The sequence below is a fragment of the Triticum urartu genome, chromosome 1A, assembly GCF_056163025.1.
Source record: "Triticum urartu cultivar PI428250 chromosome 1A, HENAU_Tu73, whole genome shotgun sequence".
Lineage (NCBI taxonomy): Eukaryota > Viridiplantae > Streptophyta > Magnoliopsida > Poales > Poaceae > Triticum > Triticum urartu.
This window is the reverse complement of record NC_141873.1, coordinates 331,924,315-331,926,042: the sequence shown is the minus strand read 5'-3', so window position 1 is coordinate 331,926,042 and position 1,728 is coordinate 331,924,315. Positions and strand designations below refer to the sequence as shown.

At 49.9% G+C, this 1,728-nt stretch overlaps 1 protein-coding gene across 1 annotated transcript in view; it reads right to left on the bottom strand.

The window, feature by feature from the left end:
* LOC147991097 (uncharacterized) overlaps positions 1–1,383 on the bottom strand; it is a 3,377-nt gene extending 1,994 nt beyond the window's left edge. Inside the window, exon 1 of the mRNA XM_087520341.1 lies at positions 1–1,383. This exon is cut by the window's left edge and continues 1,994 nt beyond it. Within this exon, the coding sequence (XP_087376467.1) occupies positions 1–896 (896 nt within the window). The 5' untranslated portion in view covers positions 897–1,383.
* Between the last annotated feature and the right edge of the window lie 345 nt (positions 1,384–1,728).

Sequence of the window (1,728 nt, the reverse complement as noted above, 5' to 3'; positions counted from 1 at the left end):
ATTAATAAGGAATGGCTTTTAAAGGGGGCCAGCTTACGGGCCAGGCCTCTCTCTGACCTGATAACTAGTATCGCCTCCCCGCCCAGCTCTATCAGCAGGCCCCTTCTTTTGCAATACTTAAGAAGGTCTCTCATGGCCAAATTCTTATTAAAGCCTTCTCTACCATTGAATTCGGCCTTCGGGGTCAACCCAGCGGCTTCTATGAGGAAGGCGGCGCAAAGGAGGCTCGAGGGCTTGTTAAGGAAGGCGGCTAGGGCCGCTGAAGGGGGGAAAACGAAAGGCGTTTTCTGGTCTCCCCTTCGCCTGGGGGTGCTTGTGGGGGGGGTGTGCCACGACGAAACAAGGGAATGAAAGGTCGCTTTGCATTGGATGCTCTTTACCCTCCCCACTATGAGGGCTCTGTTGTCTTGGGGAGCGTTGAAGCTTGCTTCTTTTCCATACTTTTCTTGGTCATCAATACGACGACCTATTCTTAATAGAACCGATCTTATTTTCACTACAAGAGGAATTTCGTGCTTCTGCCGGATCCTCCCTATCTCCTGATCGAGCTTGTGTAGGTAGATATTGCCTGGTAGGGCCGATAGTAGTACACTGTTTGGGATGGAGTCAGGGCCCTTCTCACCCCCTACGAGTCGTCCGGCGGAAAACTTTTTCTGAGTGGGGTAAAAGAACTTGGAATCGTCGATCTCTTCCTTCAAGATTGAGATGAATCGATGTCGGTCGATGGTGTGAAAACACTTCCTGATGTCGAATTCCAAAAACCAGCGAGAGGTTCCCCACTCTTCTTTGATCCGTCTGAGGGCCGAGTGGCAGCCTCGACCCGAGCGGAAGTGCGATGTGTCTGGAAACTCGGGATCGTAAATGGATTCGGGTACCATTCTGATCGCCTCTTTCATGATCTTTTCTATGGGTAGAACTACTGTGAGCGGTCTAAACTTCGACCCTTCTTTCTTTCTTCATTTAAAAAAGGGGGAGCAAAGCCTGTTTTTTGCTCCCTCAATTGATAGATCAGGGCCCCTCCTGCCGGCCCGAACGAAAGGCTCTTTAAGGAAGTAGTCCCATCACTCTCGGGCCCGGCACCAACCAAGAGGAGGCGGGGCTCTCTCCAATCATTCCGAAGAGCCGAGATCTCGTAAAGGAAAAATTAGCTAGCTCAGCAGGTTTGGACCCGGGTGAATCAGTTCAGTGAAGGAAGGGAGCCTAAACTTAAGGCTTTTCCAAGCCTTGCCGATAGGCGCCTCATGGCTCGCTCAGTTCGCTCGCGGAGTTCTTAGATCAGTAGATCTGGATAGAGTCTCGCTCATAAAGGAAGAGTAGCGCGCTAGCGCGGCTCGCTTCGCTTTTCGACGCGGAGCTCGCTGCTGTCTTTTTAGCTTCAAAACTACAGGGCCTGCGTTAGCACTACGGCTTTTCAGCCTCCCTTTGCTGCTTCCGAACTATCACTGATCCCAGAGATCAACCTTCAAACCTTTTTCTTTGAATCTCAGGAAGGCTTTCTCGGGGAGAAAGCTGGTTGGGGAACTGCTAAATGACCTAAAAGAAAAAGAGGAGACTGACTCTGACCTTTCAAAGCCCTATCTCATCTGGTTGATAGTAGAAGGTACGTACGATGATACCATGGACATAAACGAGGTCGAGCATATCTTTAATGATTTCAAACTAAAGCGTACCTAAAGCCTGCCCTGGATATGAAAAAGGGATTTGAGCCAGAAGAAGATGAGGATCTAT